The 20952-nt window shown below is 42.8% G+C and overlaps 1 protein-coding gene across 1 annotated transcript in view; it reads left to right on the top strand.

Moving 5' to 3' along the window:
* The window catches only part of LOC100565784 (solute carrier family 12 member 9), a 170614-nt gene that overhangs the window by 72436 nt on the left and 77226 nt on the right, over positions 1-20952 (top strand). Inside the window, exon 8 of the mRNA XM_003225491.4 lies at positions 4750-4832. Coding sequence (XP_003225539.1) covers positions 4750-4832 — 83 coding nt within the window. The remainder of the gene's footprint in view (positions 1-4749; positions 4833-20952) is intronic.

Genomic DNA, 20952 nt, shown 5'->3' on the forward strand with positions numbered 1-20952 from the left:
TAATACAGTAGAGTCTCACTTATCCAAGCTAAACAGGCCGGCAGAACCTTGGATAAGCGAATATCTTGGATAATAAGGAGGGATTAAGGAAAAGCCTTTTAAACATCAAATTAGGTTATGATTTTACAAATTAAGCACCAACACGTCATGTTATACAACAATTTTGACAGAAAAAGTAGTTCAATACGCAGTAATGTTATGTTGTAATTACTGTATTTACGAATGTAGCACCAAAATATCATGATATATTAAAACATTGATTACAAAAATGCCTTGGATAATCCAGAATCTTGTATAAGTGAGGCTTGGATAAGTGAGACTCTACTGTACTAATAATATTTGCAAATATGCAATTCTCAGGGCTGTTTATAATTGTGTTGCTGGCATGTCTGCACGTGGCACCTCTTTTACCTTCTCGCCAAGGCGGTACCTATTGATCTACTCACATTGCATGCTTTTGAACTGCTAGGTTGGCTGACAGTGGGAGCTCACCCCGACTCACGGCTTCGAACTGCCAACAGATCTCAATAGGTCAGCAGATGTCTTGCAGCTATCAGTTTAACCTGCTGTGCTATCACGGCCCCTAATTTTAATCTGAACCATAAAATATTGATATGAATACACACATACATATTTGCGCCTAGGGACTATAGGCACATTTTCCCCATATTTCGAGTTCCGTGGAACAAGTGGTCGAAGCTTGGTATCAAATAATGCTACAGGACCTGGAAATGCCTAGAGAAAACATATTTTTTAAGATGTGGATAAGTGAAACTATGGATACCATTCCTGTAGATCCTGAGGATGTACTCATATAAGCAGGCTTATGAGAAAGGGCTGAAATGCATAGTGGGATTCATCTGTTCAACCACTATTTTGGACTTTGGGTTGCAGTGAGTTTTCTGGACTGTATGGCCATGTTTCAGAAGCATTCTCTCCTGACATTTCACCCACATCTATGGCAGGCATCCTCAGAGGTCGTGAGGTCTATTGGATACCAGGCAAGTGGGGTTTATATATCTGTAAAATGATATCCAGAGTGGGAGAAAGACTATTGTCTGCTTGAGGCAGGTGTGATTATTGCCATTGGCCTCCTTGATTAGCATTGAATAGCCTTGCAGCTTCAAAGCCTACAGTGTGCCATGCAGTTGTGGACGGGTCAGTGTGGGGACCACCAAACGCATCACCCAAACACGAATCAAGGAACATGAGGGACCTTACAGACTAGTTCAACTGGGGAGGTCAGCAGTGGAGCACTTGATGGGCCAACCTGGACATGGCATATTATTTGAGAACACAGAGGTGCTGGACCATTCTGACGCCCACCATGTCAGGCTGCACAGAGAGGCCGTTGAAATCCATAGGCATAGAATCATAGAGTTGGAAGAGACTTCATGGGCCATCCAGTCCAACCCCCTGGCAAGAAGCAGGAAAATCATATTCAAAGCACCCCCGACAGATGGCCATCCAACATGTAGATGGTTTCAACAGAAAGGAGGAAACCATGAGAATGAGCAAAATCTAGCTACCAGTATTTTAAAAAGTTCTAAAATCAGGACAGTAAATAAAGAACAATACTCAGAAAACAGGGGAAAACAGGGGCCGGGCTGTGGCGCAGCTGGCTAGTAACCAGCTGCTATAAATCACTACTGACCGAGAGGTCATGAGTTCGAAGCCCGGGTCGGGTTAAGCCTCCGACCATAAAAAAAAAAAAAAAATAGCCCCGGCTTGCTGTTGACCTAGCAGCCCCGAAAGACAGTTGCATCTGTCAAGTAGGGAAAATTTAGGGACGCTTTATGCGGGAGGCTAATTTAACTAATCTACAACACCATAAAACTGCTCACGAGGAAAAGAATGAGGAAGAACAGCCACCAATGGACGGCGAAGCAACAGCTCCCCCTGTGGCCGGAAATCGTGAAGCTGGAAAGATGTTAAAAAATGCCTCTGTGTCTGTCTAAAACTGAATGTTGTTTGTCTATTGGCATTGAATGTTTGCCATATATGTGTTCATTGTAATCCGCCCTGAGTCCCCTTCGGGGTGAGAAGGGCGGAATATAAATACTGTAAATAAATAAATTCCAGATAGGAAACAATCAGGGCCAGTTAACACCTCCCAACAAAGGATTCCCCCGTGCAATAAGCAGCCAGACTTTGAAGCTTCAAGGCCATTCTGTGCTAATCAAGGTGGCCAATTGCAACATTCATAGTTGCCTCAGGCAGACGAGAGTTTTTTCTCCCACCCTGGGCATTATTCCACAGATATATATACAGTAGAGTCTCACTTATCCAACATAAACGGGCCGGCAGATCGTTGGATAAGTGAATATGTTGGATAATAAGGAGGGATTAGGGAAAAGCCTATTGCACATCAAATTAGGTTGTGATTTTACAAATTAAGCACCAAAACATCATGTTATACAACAAATTTGGCAGAAAAAGTAGTTCAGTACGCAGTAATGCTATGTAGTAATTACTGTATTTACGAATTTAGCACCAAAATATCATGATGTATTGAAAACATTGACTACAAAAATGCGTTGGATAATCCAGAATGTTGGATAAGCGAGTGTTGGATAAGTGAGACTCTACTGCCCCACTTGCTTAGTTTCCAACAAACCTTACAACTTCTGTGGATGCCTGCCATAGATGTGGGCGAAACATCAGGAGAGAATGATTCTGGAACATGGCCAGACAGCTCAGAAACTTCACAGCAACCCAGTGATTCCAGCCATTAAAGCCTTCGACGAAATGTATTTTGGACTTGTCTCTTGGTGGTGGACCTCCGTAAGCTAGTTCTAAAAATGCAAATTCCACAAAGCTGATGTTTGCCCTTCTTTCCCCAAAACCCATCTCTTCTGTGCGGTTTGGGGTTCTTTTTTTAAAGTATCATAGCTGCTTGTGAACATACTACCTTACCCCATGAAATAAATATGCCTATTGAGGAAATGGTCTCGAAATCCTGTTGACTTTGCTGCCGCTGTTGATGGTGCAGAACTGAGTGAGCGCAAACCCGTTTATTGCCTGAAGGCAGAGAGGTGTCATTTAAAAAAACAAACCTCTCCTTCATCCTGTCAGATTCCAGGGCAGTGCACAGTAATCAAAATTCACCATAATACTATATAACACAATATAGTAATCAAAACAAAATATAGTAATGCCAATGCAACGCATGACACAGTTTTTCATAAAACAGTAAAATTGTAAAGGTATACTAGAGATGGAGTCAATAAAAGGAGTGTAAAATGTCTGGGCAAATACACATCTGTTTACTTTGAGCGAAAATGATTATAAGTTTGGATAAGGCAACTGAAGCTGTTTATACAATTGTGTAATAAAATGATGTCCCTTAAATAAAGTGGCAAAATCAAGGCAGAGTGCCACATGCAGGGTTCTGTCCTGGGCCCGGTTCTGTTCAACATCTTTATTAATGATTTAGATGAAAGGTTAGAAGGCATGATCATCAAGTTTGCAGACGACACCAAACTGCAATTGAAGGAAGATGTTGACAAGCTAGAAGGTGTCCAGGGCGACTAAAATGATCAAGTATCTGAGGAACAAGCCCTATGAGGAGTGGCTTAAAGAGTTGGGCATGTTTAGCCTGCAGAAGAGAAGGCTGAGAGGAAACATGGAGAGGGCCATGTAGAAATATGTGAGGGGAAGTCATAGGGAGGAGGGAGCAAGCTTGTTTTCTGCTGTCTTGGAGACAATGGAACAATGGCTTCAAACTACAGGAAAGGGGATTTCACCTCAACATTAAGAAGAACTTCTGCATTGTGAGATAGAGCTGTTTAGCAGTGGAACTCTCTGCCCTGGACTGTGGTGGAGGCTCCTTCTTTGGAGGCTTTTAAGGCTGGATGGCCATCTGTCTGGGGTGCTTTGAATGTGATTTTCCTGCTTCTTGGCAGAAAGGGGTTGGACTGGATGGCCCACCAGGTCTCTTCCAACTCTGTGATTCTATGATTCTAAGGTTCATTTTTTTTATAGATAATTGAATCTGTGGATACAGAATCCCTGGATACAAAGCACTGATGATACCCATGTCAGTTTTAATTGTTTAATCTGGTACCTATTTAATGAGGACCATCATTAGTGTCGAAATGTTTTTTTTTTTAATCCTTTAAGCTAGCCAGATAATTGACAGAGAAGTGCAGCAATGTCTCCTAATGGATATATGGACAGCCCTCCGCTTTGACTGTGTTTTGGGGCACAAGATCAACCTGAAAGTTGAAATATCACAATTAAAAAAAACACTTGATTCTTGTTTCCTGAGATAAAAGTATGATGATAATAATAATAATAATAATAATAATAATAATAATAATAATTAAAATTTGTTTTTTCTAGCAAGATCCAGGGCAGCAGAAACTTTGGCCCTCCGAGTGTTTTGGATTCCAACTCCCACAATTCCTAATAGCTGTTAGGCTGTTAGGAATTGTGGGAGTTGAAGTCCAAAACACATGGAGTGCCGTTTGCCCATGCTTGACCTAGACACTGAGAAGTTCTCTCAAAGAATATCTCAGTCCTCCAGTGCAACCCTATGGTCAGCTTTTTTTGGAAGTTGACCATCATAATGAAGGACCTAGTGATTCCTTGAGAGAACATATCAATCAAATCCATGAGTGATTGATTCTTCAGAAGTGGAGACTATAACCTGCAAATGTGTTCTGTTGTAGTCCTGTATACTCCTAGCTGTCAGTTTAATGCATTTTGCTGACTTCCCCTCTCTGTCTCTCTCCTCTCCTGTCAAAGGCAAGGCTCTTTCACCGGCCAAGAAGACATCCCGGAGTGGGAACCCTTGGGTGGCCGTGGTCTTCTCCTGGGTTCTTGTGCAGGTGAGTTGAATGGCTGTCACACCTTTGGTTGCTGCTTTATAATGTGGATGTTCTCAAGATGGTGTGCACACCTCCTTTGTTGGCATTGCTCTGTGGCCAGCTAAGAACATGAGATCTTGGTGATACTAACTCCAGAAGAATGGGAGATGGAACTCCAGAAGGAAATTATGTGGCAGGTGACACCAATGATGCAAAGGGATCTTGTAGCACTTTTGAGCCTAACCGAAGCCCCTTCTGCACTGCCATATAAAATCCAGATTATCTGCTTTGAATTTATTTATTTATATATTTACAGTATTTATATTCTGCCCTTCTCACCCCGAAGGGGACTCAGGGCGGATCACATTATATACATATAGGGCAAACATTCAATGCCCATATACACATAGAACCGAGACAGAGACAGACACAGAGGCAATTTAAACTTCTTCTGAGGGGATGTTCGATTCTGGCCACGGGGGGGAGCAGCTGCTTCATCATCCACTGTGTCGGCACTTCCTCATTCCAACATCATAAATTAGTTAAATTAGCCTCCCCACTTTATAAGTGGTACCTTATTTCCTACTTGATAGATGCAACTATCTTTCGGGTTGTCAGGTCAGCAACGAGCAGGGGCTATTTTTTTTTTTAATTGACGGGTGATCACCCCGCCACAGGCTGGCCTCGAACTCATGACCTCATGGTCAGAGTGATTTATTGCAGCAGGCTGCTCACCAGCCTGCGCCACAGCCCATGGATTATATGGCAGTATAGACTCCTATAATCCAGCTCAAAGCAGATAATGTGGATTTATCGGTGCAGAAAGAGCCCAAGAGCCACAATTTGTCCCAGTTGTAATTTGTAGACGGTCCTTACAGAGGTGAGTTGGGACAGGGACAAAAAGGCAGTGAGCGTCCAGGTAGGATGGAGTAATATCATTGCTTTGGCCATTTTTCATGGGCGTCTGATTAACTCACTATAAAGGCAAGCAAGAAGCATACAGTTTAGGAAGAAGTGCTACCCTTGAATTGTGACGAGACATCCAGAGAGGTTTAGCTGTCTGGTGTGAGCTGAAGCTGCTGGAGAGATAGATTGAGGTATATCCCTGGAAGGAAATATTGAGGTAAATTGAGGCATATCCCTGGAAGGAAAAGAGAGGGGAGGATTCTGTATACAACACAAATTGAATAACCTTTAACTGGACTCCAGAGATACTCCAAAATCACCTACATGAGTGGCTGAGACAATGACACCTTTGCTTTCTGATGATGTAACATTGTAGTTTGCATTTTGAACTGCAGCATAGGGAGACTAAGGTTTGAATCCCTGCTCAGCCATGGAAACCCAATGGGTGACCTTACACAAAACACTCCTTAATAGAAGGGCAATGATCTCTGGTCACATATGTTCAGCTTCTAAGGAAAGCAATGACAAACCGCCTCTGAACAAATCTTGCCGTGAAAACACTTTCATCTGGTTGCTTGTATGTCTAAATGGCCCAGAGAACCTATATGTTGTAGCTCAGCCTGGGCCTGAGCTTGGGCCCATTCAGCCAGTCATTGTCCCTGCACCTGATTTGCCAGAGGACCCTGGGTTTGTGCCTGAGATGCAGCCAGAGTTTGGGCCTGAGATGCAGCCAGCTTTGCCAGAGGACTTTGGGTTTGGGCCTGAGATGCAGCCAGGGTCTGTTCCAGTGGATTCTGGGACCAGAGACAGAATGGTTGCAAGCAGGCATTTTAAACTGCATTCTGGGTGTCAGATGGACATTTTAGTTTAGATGAGGATAATGAGTTTGACAGGAGGGGAGCAATAACTCATCGAAGGAGGGAATGAGAATGTTTAAGGGAAAGTAAACTCCTTTTGAAGCGCTCTAATGAGTAGTTTTCTCATGAAAGAAAGACCTTGGATTTTCCTTAAATGCCTGGTTCTTCTCTGCTATAGCAGAGGAGGCAACATTGCAGTTCAAGAGAGATCTTTGCTCTGTGCTCCTGTATATTCTTGCAGCCGTGGATTTTGCTTCAAGTTCCAGCCTTGTTTTTCCTTTGAATCCAGTTGAATGTTCCAGTAGCTTTGCCGTTTGGATTTCTATTACTTGGATTACTTTGGAGTTTGATCCTTTATTCTAGTCTTGTTGCCTGTGGTTCCAGTTTGTCTCATGCCTTGGAACTGAATCTTGTTTGGACTATTCTTGATGCCTTTCGTGGAACTGAGTTCAATATCTGGTTTGGACTATGTTTTGGAGTGACTCTCTTAGACTTTTGCTTCAAGATTTTTAAGTACAATGCTCTTAAGGATTTACACCCATTTTATTGACTCTGAACTTTATTTGCTTGTGCTTACTTATAACCTTCAATAAACAGCTTGTTTGCTTATATTCTGGGGCTCCAGTTGTCACACCTCAAGTTAGCTGCACCTAGCTAAATACACCAGGCTGCACACAGGTTATAGTCTTTTGTAGTTTATTAGAAGATAGGAAATAAGTAGTTCTTAAAAGCAAAAGTAAAGTTCCAAAAGATTGTTGCAAAAATCAAAGCTATAGAGATTAATCCAAGAAAACATTGGGCGTAAAGCAAGGTTCCATGAATGCATGACAAGGTCCCATGAACTTGAATACACAAAACTGCAAGGAAATCCAGGAAAGCAAGAGATTGCTTCTTGACTCCAAATGAGATGTTGCTTTTAACAAAAGTTTGTCTCTCAGCACACCCTTTAATATTCCCTGCATAGCATGAAGGCATTTCTTTGGCCTCTGACCTCTCTCTTGTTTGCTATTCTGACACTCCTGTGAACTCGGAATTCCAAACGGCCAGCTCGGTCCAGAGATGCTGTTTGGTCAAGGCCAGACAGCTCGTTAGCAGCAGCCTCTGTCTGCATGCTATTGTGATACTCTAGGCTGCGTGAGCACTGGAAACCAGACACCAAAGCCAATAAACAATCTAATATCTTTATTAAAGAATTGAAGAAATAAAACAAAAATAAGCAGAATATATAGTCCAACAATACACCTTCTGGGAAAGGTCAAATATAGTCCAGTATTATAAAGTCCAATGTCCAGTATTAGAGTTTAAAGATGATAATCCAATTAACCGAAACACACTCAAACTTCCAAGCAGTTTGAGTGGGGAATAATCCAGGTCTTTTGCAAGAGTCTCAGGAAGCTAGTCCAAGGCAAAGGAGTTCAAGGCAAGGCAAGGAGACAAGGCAAGGCAAGGCTGAAGATAGTGGATCCAAACGTGGACCAGACTTGACTAGAAGGCGAGTCGCATCGCCCGGTCTACTTGAGAGTAGCGCGCCACAAGGAACTAGAAGCGAAGTTAATCCTCCAACTGACACGTTGACACTGCCCTGGCTAGCCAGCGCGCAGAACTTTTAAGGAACTTCAAATCTCCCTTCAAAACAGGTGTCCAACACTTTTCCCAAGGGAAAAACTGGCTAGAGACAACATCTCCGCCAGATGCGAGCCTCCCTGGAAACTCTCAAGGGAAACGGGTTAGTCAGAGGTTTCTCTGGCTGCCAATCTCGCGCTTCTCCATAAGTTAGCCTTCTCCAAGTGACTTGTTTCCCAAAACAGCCTCCTATCAAAGGGAGGGGAACCGCTGGGAACAGGCTCAGTTTCAAGGGCTTTTTTAATGAGCTTCGGGCTCGAACTGTCAACAGGGAGCATCTGGAAGGGGACAGAATCTTGCTGATTTGGCATAAACCCCATATCCTCGTTGCTCTGGTCCGCAACGAATACAGGGTCATGGCCCGAGGGTCTCTGGGACATCACAGCTATCTAGCTGGGAGCTATCCTCCCTTTGCACCTGGCTAGCTTCAGTATCATCTCCACCATTCCCTGCCGTGGTAATACCTTCCTGCTCCTCATCTCTCACAACAGGGACACTCTGAACCTGAATCCCATAATTCCCATCCGAGTCATCTTGAACCTGAATCCCATAATTCCCATCCGAGTCATCTTGAACCTGAATCCCATAATTCTCATCCGAGTCATCTTGAACTGGAATCCCATCATCTTGAACATCTGGAACCTGCATCCCACAATCCCCATCAGAGTCACTCTGAGACTCCAACTGAGTCACAACACCAGTGCTGTTTTAAGGTGCCTATGCAGCCTAGGGATGCAACACTATAACAAAAACAGATGCATAGAGAATTAGTCCATCAGTGGCTCCAAATCATAAAGACTTTACAGTAAGTGCTTGGTATCTGCTGGGATTTAGTTCCAGCAACTTTTATGGATTATAAAAGAATCTGTTAATGCTCATTATATGCAATGGTGTAGTATAATGAGGTTCACTTTGTGGATTTTTCAAGCTGTGGAATATGTGGATGCAGAATCCGTGGATACAGAGGTCTAATTGTACAATACCCATTGTCCAAAGTGGTATCTTTCTCAATGCTAGATGCTGAGAGGCACAAGCTAATGGGTCTTGAGCCTGGGCTGCCTGCATGCATCCGGAACTCCCTCCCTAGAGAAGTGAGACCGGCTCATTTCCTTCTTGTCCTTCGAGCAGCAAATGAAGACTTCTATGTTCCAACAGGCCTTGCGGAACTGATTGTTTGTAGGGAAAGAGCGTTTAATATTGCGTTGTACTGTCTGCTGCTTTTTAATGGATACGTTTTTAAATAGCTCTTCATACTGTCGCTGGCTTAATTGTATTTTAACTTTTGCATGTTTGCAGCGCCGTGCGTGATTTTGAAGGGTTCTTCTTAAGGTGCTTCACGTAAGAGCCCAACGTAAACTGTTTAAAGAGTTTTACAGACCGCGACAGCTGTAGGTGCTGTACAAAAATCAGGAATGGAAAACACTGCTTTTTATTATAATGGGTTGGGGTAGGGGGTTCTGGAAGTTAGTACCCTGGTAACAGAATGGGAGGGAAAGGTCAGTAACTTCAGTCTTTTCAAGCTCTATGAATCTGTGGCTCTGTGTGCCACAATTTGTAGTTTTTTTAAAACAATAGTAAAATCTTTTAAAATGTCCTAAAAATCAGTGGATGACCAAAATGATCTGAAACTTGGCAGGCTTAAAGTCATAATTGTTGCCTACAAGTCTGCCAAGTTTCATCATGATAGCCATGAAAATTACTGAGACACTAGCCTCTAAATTTTCCCAATTCCTGCTAATGGAACAGTTATGAGGCTTCGAAGATTTGGATTACTAATCGAAACTGGATCCCTCCGAATCTTTACGAAATGAAGTGGGTGGCCATCCAAATCTCCAAAATTAATCGCTAATTGTATTTCAACCACTTTGCACATCTCTAGTGGTCAGTAATTCAGCTGGTGATATACCTTTGAGGTGTTCCAACCCCTTTTGTTGATAAGATCCTAGAGTTGAAGACACCCCCCTGGTCCATCCAGTCCATTTATTTTCAGTATTTATTTTCAGTATTTATATTCCGCCCTTCTCATCCCAAAAGGGACTCAGGGTAGATTACAATGCACATATACAGTACATGGCAAACATTAAATGCCATTATTAGACATACAAAATACAGACAATAGAGGCAATTTAACATTTTTCAGCTTCTGGCTTCATGAGGATATGCTCGATTCCAGCCACGGAGGAACTGCCGCTTCATCATCCACTGTGACACCGAGTCCTTTTGATGGTAGTACTTCCTCATTGCTTTTCGCATGCCGGGAGCTTTATGGTGTCGTAAATTAATAATAATAATAAATAATAAACTTTATTCTTATATCCCACCCCATCTCCCCTAGGGGACTCAGGGCGGCTACAACAGGGACAAGCCCAACAACGACACAGCAACATTACATACACAACATTAAAACAGAAAAAAGGAAAAGAAAGAAAAAAAATTAAAACATTTCAACAAAAGCAAAAACAATATAATAAAACAATACAGTAGAGTCTCACTTATCCAAGCCTCGCTTATCCGAGGTTCTGGATTATCCAAGCCATTTTTGTAGTCAATGTTTTCAATATATCGTGATATTTTGGTGCTAAATTCGTAAATACAGTAATTACAACATAAAATTACTGCGTATTGAACTGCTTTTTCTGTCCAGTTTGTTGTATAACATGATGTTTTGGTGCTTAATTTGTAAAATCATAACCTAATTTGATGTTTAATAGGCTTTTCCTTAATCCCTCCTTATTATCCAAGATATTCGCTTATCCAAGCTTCTGCCGGCCCGTTTAGCTTGGATAAGTGAGACTCTACTGTACTTTAAAATCTAAGCAGATAAAATCAAAGTGAGTAAAGAGAACGCGGGGACAGTTAAATTAAGTTAAATTAGCCTCCCCGCATTAAGCGGTACCTAGTGTTCTCTACTCACAGCAGCAACGGTTTTCGAGCTGCTTAGGTGGACAACAGGCTATGCCATTAACAGTCGGGAGCTTAATCCCGACCCGGGCTTTGAACCAATGACTTTTTGATCAGTAGTGATTTATTGCTGCTGGCTACTAACCAGCTGCGCCACAGCCTGGCCCTCTTCTGCCTGCAGGAACACACAATTCAAGCCCTCCTGACAAATGGCCATCCAGCCTTAGTTTAAAAATGACAGAGCTCAGCTCCTACCAGTAATTAATTCCAACCAAACTGCCAAGCTAATGTTTGGAACAGACATGGGCAAACTTGGGCCCTCCGGGTGTTTTGGACTCCAACTCCCACAATTCCTAACAGCCGGTAGGCTGTTAGGAATTGTGGGAGTTGGAGTCCAAAACACCCGGAGGGCCCAAGTTTTGCCCATGGTGTTCCTCCTTCCTCTGGAAGTGGCAAAACAGCCAGTGGCCACTATTAATCCCTGAGAGAGAAGCCGGGGAATTGTTTTGGGCTGGTAGGAGAGAATGGATGAAGGGGAAATCAGCCGCGATGTCACACGCCCGACGTGAGATCCATATCAAGCACCGCTGGAGCCCTCCCAGGTGCATTAAACAATTGGCCCGATGGCTGTGAGCAAATGTATCAAAGCGAGATGCGGCGCTCTGCCTCGGGGACACATCGCAGAGGAACACCGCGGAGACACCCATCAGCTAATCTTTAGGAGCCGCCAGCCTGTGCTTCTCTCTCGCGCTCTCAAGCTTGCGACGCTCCGCCAAATTGGACAAATACATGTAATGCGAAAGAAATTGCCCCATTAGCTTGGGAAGGAACATTGCGGTGCTCTCGGAAAAACGAAAGGGAGGGAGAGGATTGTGTTGGATTGGGAAGAGACCATTAGGGGCTTCAGACCCAATTGAAGTCAGCATAGATCAGAATCACATTGTGGTATCTGATGCATGAAGATTACCTATATATATATATATATACAGTAGAGTCTCACTTATCCAACATAAACGGGCCGGCAGAACGTTGGATAAGCGAATATGTTGGATAATAAGGAGAGATGAAGGAGAAGCCTATTAAACATCAAATTAGGTTATGATTTTACAACTTAAGCACCAAAACATCATGTTATACAACAAACTGGACAGAAAAAGTAGTTCAATAGGCAGTAATGCCATGTTGTAATTACTGTATTTACAAATTTAGCACCAAAATATCACGATGTATTGAAAACATTGACTACAAAAATGTGTTGGATAATCCAGAACATTGGATAAGTGAGAGTTGGATAAGTGAGACTCTACTGTATATATACTAGCTGCCCGGCCACACGTTGCTGTGGTGAAGTATGGTGGTATGGGAAATAAAGTATTGAGGAATTGGTGGTAGTTAAGGTAAAGGGTAAAGGTTTTCCCCTGACATTAAGTCCATTATAAATGGGTTATATAGCTGTGTGGAAGGGCCTTGAGTCTACACTGCCATATAATCCAGTTAAAATCAGATAATCTGTATTTTATAGGCAGTGTGGAAGAGGTCTAAGTGAGGCCTAACTCTGCCTGTCCCCTGGGCTGAGTGGGTTGCTAGGAGACCAAGTGGGCAGAGCTTAGCCTTCTAACCGGCAGCAATTGGATAAAAACAATTATTCCTCTCCCTCTAATTAGGACTTTATTTTTCTTTTCTTTTTGTTGTATGAACGTAGAGGCATGGATGAGGGGTGGTACTGCCAAGTTTAGTGTTTCTGGGATGTGTAGTTTTGCTGTTTTGTCCTAAGCCGAAATTTCATTACCCTTTTATATATATATATACCAGCTTTGCCCGGCCACGCGTTGCTGTGGCTTATGGGAATCCTTTGTTGGCCAGGTGTAATAGCAGTGAATAGCCTTGCAGTCTCAAAGTCTGGCCGTTTTCTGGAGTAGCTGGACCTTTTTGTTGTATGAACCTAGAGGCATGGATGAGGGGTTGTGCTGCCAAGTTTAGTGTTTCTGGGATGTGTAGTTTTGTTGTTTCGTCCTAGGCCGAAATTTCATTATCCTTTATTTATATATATATGTGTGTGTGTGTGTGTGTGTGAACTGTATTGAGTAAAGTGGCAAAAGGCAAGAGCTTAGCTAGTGGTTCTCAACCTTTGGTCCACCAGAGCTTCCAACTCCCAGAAGTCTCGCAAACTATCTACAGACCCACTAAGAAAATCCAACAAATGCTACGTTCCTCAAAGGACAAGAGGGATCCTCTCACCTCTGGAGGAGTCTATCGTATACAGTGGGAAAAAAGTATTTAGTCAGATATCAATTGTACAAGTAATCCCACTTAAGAAGATAATAATAATAATAATAATAATAATAATAATAATAATAATAATAATAATAATAATACTTTATTTATACCCCACCACCAACTCCCCTGGGGACTCGGGGTGGCTTACATGGGGCAGAGAATCCTGTAATTGACATCATAGGTAGACCTTAACTATGAGAGACAACATGATAAAACACATCCAGAAAATCACACTATCTGATTTTTCATGAATTTATTTGCAAATTATGGTGGAAAATAAGTATTTGGTCACCTACAAACCTGTGGCGCAGGCTGTTGAGCAACCAGCTGCAACAAATCACTCTGACCAAGAGGTCATGAGTTCGAGGCCAGCTCGGAGCCCCATGTTTGTCTTGTCTTTGTTCTATGTTAAGGCATTGAATGTTTGCCTTATGTGTGTAATGTGATCCGCCCTGAGTCCCCTTCAGGGTGAGAAGGGCGGAATATAAAATACTGTAAATACAAACAAGCGAGATTTCTGAGTCACACAGACCTGTAACTTCTTCAAATCAAGGAACATGAAAGGCACTGCAGACTCACTCAACCAGAGACGTCAGCCATAGCAGAGCACTTGATGACCCAGCCTGGACACAGCATATTTGAGAACATAGAAATGCTGGGCCACTCTCACAACCACCATGTCAGATTACACAGAGAAGCACTGAAATCCACAAGCATGTAGACAATTTCAACAGAAAGGAGGAAACCATGAAAACGAACCATATTTGGCTACCAGTATTAAAAACTCTAAAATCAGAACAGTAAATAAAGAACAACACTCTGAAAATAGAGGAATTACAGAAATGAATCAATCAGAGCCAGTTAACACCTCCCAACAGAGGATTCCCCCAGGCAGTAAGCAGCCAGACTTTGAAGCTGCAAAGCTATTCAGTGCCAATCAAGGGGCCCAGTTGCAATATTCACACTTGCCTCAAACAGTAAAGGTTTCCCCTGACGTTAAGTCCAGTCGTGACCAACTCTGGGGGTTGGTGCTCATCTCCATTTCTAAGCCGAAGAACTGGCGTTGTCCATAGACACCTCCAAGGTCATGTGGCCAGCATGACTGCCGGAGCGGTACCTATTGATCTACTCACATTTGCATGTTTTCGAACTGCTAGGTTGGCAGAAGCTGGGGCTAACAGGGGGCGCTCATTCCACTCCCGGGATTTGAACCTGGGACCTTTTGGTCCACAAGTTCAGCAGCTCAGCACTTTAACACACTGTGCAACCAGAGTTCTTTATGCCACCCTGGACATTATTCCACAGATATATAAACCCCACTTGCCTAGTTTCCATCAGATCTCACAACCTCTGAGGATGCCTGCCAAAGATGCAGGCAAAACGTCAGGAGAAAATGCTTCTGAAACATGGCCATGGTGCCCAGAAAACTCACAGCAACTCAGTGATTCCAGCCATGAAAGCCTTCAACAACAAATGGCCAGTTGTTAAGAATTGTGGGAGCTGAAATCCCATTGTTGAATAACAGCCTGGATAGGAAAAAGGTGGTGCTGGTCGTTGCTGTCACTTATCATCAACTTATCCATGGATCATATTTATTTATTTATTTATTTACAGTATTTATATTCCGCCCTTCTCACCCCGAAGGAGACTCAGGGCGGATCACATTACACATATACGCAAACATTCAATGCCTTTTAACACAGAACAAAGACAAACAAACATAGGCTCCGAGTGGGGCTCGAACTCATGACCTCCTGGTCAGAGTGATTCATTGCAGTTAATTGCACTGGCTTGCTCTCCCACCTGCGCCACAGCCACATATTCATATCAAAATCCACAATATTTGTCCCAAAGCGTACTCTCGACGTACATGAGAAAGCAGATGAAAAGGAAGTGCTGTCATTCAACGTCATGCAGGATAAGACAGGAATGGTGCCACTCCAACATGGAAAGAAATCATATTCAGTGTTGGATCCGTAGCTAAACATCTCCACTCTTCCACCCTGTTATCTCCCTTTTCCCCTCTGGCCCCTTGGCAATGGGGCATGTTACCTGTCATTGGTGGCCCTTTTCCCTTGATGAGCAGCTAAATGAATTATGAATCAAAGGCAAATGTCTGGGGAAGGGTGGAGGGGCTCCATTAGAGCAGCCAGGCACACTCTCTGCGGCTCAAGGCATGCTATTAGCTTGCGACAGGCTAAAAAAACCCTCGTCATTTGCTTAAACGGTCTGAACAAGCCGAGTCTCTTCATGCAGTCCGCCACCAACAATTACGGCAGGTCAAGCTATAATATAAAGACCAAACTCCTGTCCTTCGATGGAGGGAGTTTTATGATTATAGGAGCAGAAACAACCAGCAAAAAGGGTCTATGCAACTGGTAGTAAATTCAGAGAAATGGGAAAAGACTGTAATGCTCTGTAGCAGGCATGGGCAAACTTGGGCCCTCCAGGTGTTTTGGACTTCAACTCCCACCATTCCTAACAGCCAGTAGGCTGTTAGGAATGGTGGGAGTTGAAGTCCAAAACACCTGGAGGGCCCAAGTTTGCCCATGCCTGCTCTATAGCACTTCATCAGCTACCTCATGTTTACAAATATATACGGTGCACTTTACCCAGTTCGATTTTTTATAAATGTTTTTGTGTTTTAATCATGCAGCATTAAGTTTGCTATTTTATCTTTTATGTTTAAAGTTTTACAACCGCACATGTCTTTTTCATTTGATGTTTTACTTCGTTACTGTTTTTATGCAGGCTTGACACCATGTAAGTCGCCCCGAGTCCCTTCGGGGAGATGGAGGCGGGGTATAAAAATGAAATTATTTTATTATATGACACAGCAAACAAGATAGATATGCTGGATTTCGTATCACAAAATCACAAGTCGAACACTTCCCAAGTGTCTAGGACTGTGTGATGTATTTTCGGATGATGCACCCAGATCCCAGCAGGGTGGCCTTTTGCAGTTGGCAGATCGTAATTTTGTCAATGTCTATTGTTTCCAAATGCCGGCTGAGATCTTTTGGCATGGCACCCAATGTGCCCATCACCACCAGGACCACCTGCACTGGTTTCTGCCAGAGTCTTTGAAGTTCAATCTCTGCCAGAGTCTTTGAAGTTCAAATTATTATTATTATTATTATTATTATTGTATGACACAGCCAACAAGATAGATATGCTGGATTTCGTTTCACAAAATCACAAGTCAAACACTTCCCAGTGTCTAGGATTGTGTGATGTATTTTCGGATGGCGCGCACAGATCCCAGTAGGGTGGCCTTTTGCAGTTGGCAGATCGTAATTTTGTCATTATTATTATCATTATTATTATTATAGGGTAGAATGTGGGCTTTATATGCAGAGGATTCCCAATTTGATTCTTAGCATCTCATATAAATGCAGGAAGAGTCCAGCTGCTAGGCTTGATCAAAGGGCTACATATCAATAAGGCACAGATATCTACAAGGGTTGAATGAAAAGTAATGCCTACACCTTCGTAACTCCTCAACAGATGGCAGTCCTGGTCTGCGGCAGGTACCGGCTTGTTCAATAGACTCTCCTCTACAGTTCCATTGGGTGGGAAGCCTTAGCATTGAACGGTTGTGTTGTTAAAGTGCAAAGTATGGAACCCTGTGCAGATGGTCGGTCAATGCGACTTAAGCAACGTGCAGTCGTTGAATTCTTGACAGCAGAAGGTGTCACCCCAAAGGAGACTCATCAGAGAATGCAAGCTGTTTATGGGGATTGTGTTGATGTGAGTCCTGTGCGTTGTTGGGCGAGTAAGGTGCATGATGGGTGCTGTGAGACGCTGGTTGCGGAAACAGTGTCGACTTCTTCCATGACAGCTTCAGAAAACTTGTTCATCGTTGGCAGAAATGTATCCAATTGTCTGGTGATTATGTGGAAAAGTGAATAGTGGTAGTTAAAGAGCACATTCTAAGGATTATTTCTGTGTTTGATTTATTAAAGTACTCCCATCCAAACCCAAGTAACGAAGGTGGAGGCATTACTTTTCATTCAACCCTCGCATATCAAAATACTACAAGAATGGTATCAATAGAAATGAACAATTCAAAAAACAATTTTCAGTGCTCACTCTCATGTTAAAGTGATTCTAAAGTATCAATGTTTTCATACAAACTTAAATATATAGGTTCTCATACAAATGTAAATGAGTGTATTCATAAAACAGTATGTCTGTATTGATAAGTATTTTCTTTACAGTCACAAGTGGGTACTATCTTATTATGTAACAGGTTTGTATGAGAACATCGATACGTTAGAATGACTGACATGAGAATGAGCAAACATAGTCTCGCATTCACTTTTTGCAATGGCCAACCGTTGGTTGGTTGGTTGATTGATTGATTGATTAATATTTCTATATTCCACCCTTTGTTGAGATATCAGCATGGCGCATGAAGAGCTATAAATGGTTTATACCAATTTGAGATTAAACTAATAAATCACATGAAGCAGGAGGGAAATATTAATAAAGTCATCAAATTAAAAGTATGTAGATATCTGCTGTCAGTTTTGCACATTCCCTGAGCAACACCATCTTCACAGATTAGAGAGATAAATAGCCAGAACTCACAAAATGAAGTTCAACAGGAACAAATGCAAGAGACTCCACTTAGGCAGAAAAAATGAAATGCAAAGATGCAGAATGAGGGACAATGTCTGGCTCGACAGCAGGACGTGTGAAAAGGATCTTGGGAATTCTCGTGGGGAGGAAGGGGAACATGAGCCAACAATGTGGTGTGGCAGCAAAACAAGCCAATGGGATTTTGGCCTGCATCAAGAAGAGTCTAGTGTCTAGATCCAGGGAAGTCTACCTGCTCTATTCTGCCTTGAACAGACCTCACCTGGAATCTCACTGTGTGCAATACTGGGCACTGCGATTGAAAGGAGATGTTGACAAGCTGGAATGTGTCCAGAGGAGGGCAACTCAAAGGATCAAGGGTCTGGAGAACAAGCCCTATGAGGAGCGGCTTAAAGAGCTGGGCATGTTTAGCCTGCAGAAGAGAAGGCTGAGAGGAGACCATGTAGAAATATGTGAGGGGAAGTCATAGGAAGGAGGGAGCAAGATTGTTTTCTACTGCCTTGAGAGACAATGGAACAACAGCTTCAAACTACAGGAAAGAAAATTTCATCTCAACATTAAGAAGAACTTCCACATTGTGAGAGAGAGCTGTTCAGCAGTGGAACTCTCTGCCTTGGAGTGTGGTGGAGGCTCCTTCTTTGGAGGCTTTGAAACAGAGGCTGGGTGGCCATCTTTCGGGGGTGCTTTGACTGTGATTTTCCTGCTTCTTGACAAAATGGGGTTGGATTGGATGGCCCACAAGGTCTCTTCCAACTCTGTAATTCTATGATTCTAGGGGTACAAGATGCTTATGAAATTGGAAAAAATGTGGGAGGAAACATCTCTCTAAGACCCCTTCTACACCGCCATATAATCCAGTTCAAAGCAGATAAACTTGGAATTTATATGGGAGTGTAGAAGGGGCCTAAGAATCTCTTGAGTCCCCAATGCAACTCTTTGCTTCTGTGCCAGAGAGTAACCTTAAAGTTGAACAGTAGGACCTAGAGATCCCAAGGGAATAGGAGTCTCCGGTGGTCTATGGGATAAAAGCCTTGTGACTTGAAGGTTGGGTTGATGACCTGAATGCTGCCAGGTTCAAATCCCACCCGGGGAGAGCGCAGATGAGCTCCCTCTATCAGCTCCAGCTCCATGCGGGGACATGAGAGAAGCCTCCCACAAGGATGGTAAAACATCAAAACATCCGGGCGTCCCCTGGGCAATGTCCTTGCAGACGGCCAATTCTCTCACTCCAGAAGCAACTCCGGTTGCTCCTGACACCAGAAAAAAATCCCAAGGGAGACCATGTTACGCTTAAAAATGTGCTATTTCCCGATTAACATACAAATTCAACCTAAGAACAAACCTACAGAATCTATCTTGTTCATAACTTGAGGAGTTGAAAGTTGGCACTGGAGTCAGAAGTTGGCACTGCAATGTTTCTCCCCTTTTTTTCCAGCTGCTTGTATATTTGCAATGTAATAAATTGCGCCTGGTTCCTTTTTTAACACCAAATTGCAGTGGCCACCCCTGACTACTTGTATATATGCAGCCCCAATAAATATATTTAAAATATATACTTTCAGTCTCTAGTGTGTAGTTGCTCTCATCCAGAAACTTGGTTGTGCTGTTCTTGGTGCTTTTTCTTTCTTTCTCAGTAAATGGGGAACACTATAATAGCAAGTTGCCAAGGTATTCTCTTTTTGTTGTCATGCTAGGTGCCTGGTGTTCTGCCATACTTCAGCATGACTAAAGGTACATTTGCACAGGCAGTTTATTGCTGTTTTCCTCCTTAAGCTCCTGCTGGAAATGCTCTGTCCCCAGTAGGATACTCTCTCTGCCAGTTTCTTTCATGCTAAAATACTACAGGAAAGTCTAGTGGCAGTTTTTGTAGGAGCATTTGCTATCTAAATCAAAGCAGAATGCAGCATAGCTGATGCATATACGTGAGCATATGGTACGAAATAGGAGAGAAATATGCAGGGTGCTCTGGTATAGCTCAAAAAGTAAAACTTACATTTATTGTTGCTGGGAATCCATCTTGGATAGAAAAGAATAAAAAAGAATAAAAATACTTTTAGTATAGTAAAGGTGGCCAGCATGACTACATGGAGAGCCGTTACCTTCCCGCCGAAGTAGTACCTATTGATCTACTCACATTTGCATGTTTTCGAACTGCTAGGTTGGCAGAAGCTGGGGCTAACAGCGGAAGCTCACTCCGCTACCCAGATTCGAACCTGCAACCTTTCAGTCTGCAAGTTCAGCAGCTCAGCACTAGATTCCCCTTGATGCAGCCTAGAATTATATTGGCTTTTTTAGCTGCCGCATCACATTGTTGTCATATTTTATTTATTTATTTATTTATTTGTTTGTTTGTTTACAGCATTTATATTCCGCCCTTCTCACCCCGAAGGGGACTCAGGGCGGATCACATTACACATATATGCAAACATTCAATGCCTTTTAACATAGAACAAAGACAAGACAAACATAGGCTCCGAGTGGGCCTCGAACTCATGACCTCCTGGTCAGAGTGATTCATTGCAGCTGGTTACAGCTGGCTTGCTCTCCCGCCTGCGCCACAGCCCGGGTTGTGGTCTCCTAAGACTCCTAGGTTTCTTTCTCATGGACAGTTTTCAAGCTAGGTGCCCCCCATCCTATATCTGTGCATTTCATTTTTATTACCCTAAGTGTACTACCTTGCATTTCTCTCCCTGTTGAAATACATTTCCTTAGTTTTGGCCTCACTCTCTAATTTGCTCTGGCCATTTTGGGTTCTCATCCTTCCCTCAGAAGTATAAACTTTGACATAACAGCTCAACAAAAGTAGGAATGGGCCGGAATGCAATCTAGAACTCCCTCTCCATTGTCTCTTTACAAGGGTTGATTTGCTTCCTACAGTTTTACTATAAATCATGTGGTCTGGGAGTTCCGTGCATGCAACAACAAGATCTAGAGATTTGGTTCCCTAAATGGGAAATCATAAAGAGAAGTGGAAA

This window comes from Anolis carolinensis, chromosome 3 (assembly GCF_035594765.1).
Source record: "Anolis carolinensis isolate JA03-04 chromosome 3, rAnoCar3.1.pri, whole genome shotgun sequence".
NCBI classification, from domain to species: domain Eukaryota; kingdom Metazoa; phylum Chordata; class Lepidosauria; order Squamata; family Dactyloidae; genus Anolis; species Anolis carolinensis.